Source organism: Bubalus bubalis, chromosome 3 (assembly GCF_019923935.1).
Source record: "Bubalus bubalis isolate 160015118507 breed Murrah chromosome 3, NDDB_SH_1, whole genome shotgun sequence".
Taxonomy (NCBI): domain Eukaryota; kingdom Metazoa; phylum Chordata; class Mammalia; order Artiodactyla; family Bovidae; genus Bubalus; species Bubalus bubalis.
In genome coordinates this window covers 151,050,902-151,053,442 of record NC_059159.1, presented here as the reverse complement: position 1 = coordinate 151,053,442, position 2,541 = coordinate 151,050,902, and the positions used below count along the sequence as shown (strand labels likewise).

Below are 2,541 nucleotides of genomic sequence, written 5' to 3'. Positions count from 1 at the left end.
AGACCCTTTCTTTTCCTCTTCTTCTTCTGGGACCCCTATAATTTGAATGTTGGTGCATTTGATATTGTCCCAGAGGTCTCTGAGACTCCTCAGTTTTTTTCATTCTTTTTAATTTATTCTACTCTTCAGAAGCTATTTCCCCCATTTTATCTTCCAGCTCACTGATTTGTTCTGCTTTAGATATTCTGCTAATGATTCCTTCTAATTTAGTTCAGTTCAGTCGCTCAGTCATGTCTGACTCTTTGCAACCCCAAGAACCACAGCATGCCAGGCCTCCCTGTCCATCACCAATTCCCACAGTTCACACAAACTCATATCCATTGAGTCGGTATTGCCATCCAACCATCTCATCTTCTGTCGTCCCCTTCTCCTCCTGCCCCCAATCTTTCCAAACATGAGGGTCTTTTCAAATGAGTCAGCTCTTCGAATCAGGTGGAAAAGTATTGGAATTTCAGCTTCAATATCAGTCCTTCCGTGAACACACAAGACCGATCTCCTTTAGGATGGACTGGTTGGATCTTCTTGCAGTTCAAGGGACTCTCAAGAGTCTTCTCCAACACCACAGTTCAAAAGCATTAATTCTTCAGTGCTCAGCTTTGTTTATAGTCCAACTCTCACATCCATATCTGACTACTGGAAAAACCATAGCCTTGACTAGATGGACCTTTGTTGACAAATAATGTCTCTGCTTTTAATATGCTATCTAGGTTGGTCATAACTTTCCTTCCAAGGAACAAGCATCTTTTAATTTCATGGCTGCAATAACCATCTGCAGTGATTTTGGAGCCCCAAAAAATAAAGTCAGCCACTGTTTCCACTGTTTCCCCATCTATTTTCCATGAAGTGATGGGACCGGAAGCCATGACCTTAGTTATCTGAATGTTGAGCTTTAAGCCAACTTTTTTTACTCTCCTCTTTCACTTTCATTGAGAGGTTATTTAGTTCTTCACTTTCTGCCATAAGGGTGGTGTCATCTGCATATCTGAAGTTATTGATATTTCTCCCAGCAATCGTGATTCCAGCTTGCATTTCTTCCAGCCCAGTGTTTCTCATGATGTACTCTGCATATAAGTTAAATAAGCACGGTGACAATACACAGCCTTGATGTACTCTTTTCCTGATTTGGAATCAGTCTGTTGTTCCGTGTCCAGTTCTAACTGTTGCTTCCTGACCTGCATACAGATTTCTCAAGAGGCAGGTCAGGTGGTCTGGTATTCCCATCTCTTGAAGAATTTTCCACAGTTTATTGTGATCCACACAGGCAAAGGCTTTGGCATAGTCAATAAAGCAGAAATAGATGTTTTTCTGGAACTCTCTTGCTTTTTCCATGATCCAGCGGATGTTGGCAATTTGATCTCTGGTTCCTCTGCCTTTACTAAAACCAGCTTGAACATTTGGAAGTTCACGGTTCACGTATTGCTGAAGCCTGGCTTGGAGAATTTTGAGCATTACTTTACTAGCGTGTGACATGAGTGCAATTATGGGGTAGTTTGAGCATTTTTTCAGAGAAGGCAATAGCACCCCACTCCAGTACTCTTGCCTGGAAAATCCCATGGACGGAGGAGCCTGGTAGGCTGCAGTCCATGGGGTCGCTAAGAGTTGGACATGACTGAGTGACTTCCCTTCCCTTTGAGCATTCTTTTTTTTTTTTTCCTGAAACCTTAAATCTCACAACATTTATTATAAAGGTGCTGTAAAGGGAAACCCTGGTCTTCATGACGGGCTTATCGGTAGGATTTCTGGTAGCGGGCACGGGCACCAGGACCTCCAAACTTCTTGGATTCGCAGCGACGGGGATCGGCTACCAGCAGGGTCCGGTCGTACTGGATGAGGATGTCTTTGATCTCCTTCTTGGAAGCCTCATCCACATATTTCTGGTAATAGGCCACCAAGGCTTTGGAGATGGACTGGCGGATGGCGTAAATCTGGGCTACGTGACCACCACCCTTCACTCGGACGCGGATGTCCACACCAGCAAATCGCTCCTTGCCCAGGAGCAGAACAGGTTCCAGTAGCTTGTATTGCAGCGTGCGCGGTTCGATCATCTCCAGGGGTCGTCCGTTCACCTTGATGAGGCCGTTACCTCGTTTGCAGTGCGCCACGGCCGTGGCCGTCTTCTTGCGTCCGAAGACTTGCACCGACTGCAGAGGGCCCTTGGACGGCATGGCTGAAGGTGCAGAGACGAGCTCCTCACCGCTCGGCGCCGCAACCGGAAAAGCCCCTTTGAGCATTCTTTGGCATTGCCCTTCTTTGGGATTGAAATAAACACTGACCTTTTCCAGTCCTATGGCCACTGCTGAGTTTTTCAAATTTGCTGGCATATTGAGTGCAGCACTTTCACAGCATCATCTTTCAGGATTTGAAATCACTCAACTGGAATTCCATCACCTTCACTAGCCTTGTTCATAGTAATGCTTACTAATGCCTTCCTAAGGCCCACTTGACTTCACATTCTAGGATGTCTGCTCTAGGTGAGTGATTACACCATCATAATTATCTGCATCATGAAGATCTTTTCTGTACAGTTCTTCTGTGTATTCT

At 45.2% G+C, this 2,541-nt stretch overlaps 1 protein-coding gene across 1 annotated transcript; it reads right to left on the bottom strand.

Annotated features, from left to right (window-relative positions):
• Positions 1-1,661: 1,661 nt before the first annotated feature.
• On the bottom strand, positions 1,662-2,235 carry LOC102397676 (40S ribosomal protein S16). Its single transcript, XM_045165143.1, has one exon. It carries the CDS (start codon positions 2,229-2,231, stop codon positions 1,725-1,727), a length of 507 nt encoding a protein of 168 aa, XP_045021078.1. The 5' UTR covers positions 2,232-2,235; the 3' UTR covers positions 1,662-1,724.
• Between the last annotated feature and the right edge of the window lie 306 nt (positions 2,236-2,541).

Bases quoted from the DNA above. Each gene is read 5' to 3' on its own strand.
- LOC102397676 (XM_045165143.1), bottom strand. From the start codon at position 2,231: ATGCTCAAAGGGGCTTTTCCGGTTGCGGCGCCGAGCGGTGAGGAGCTC.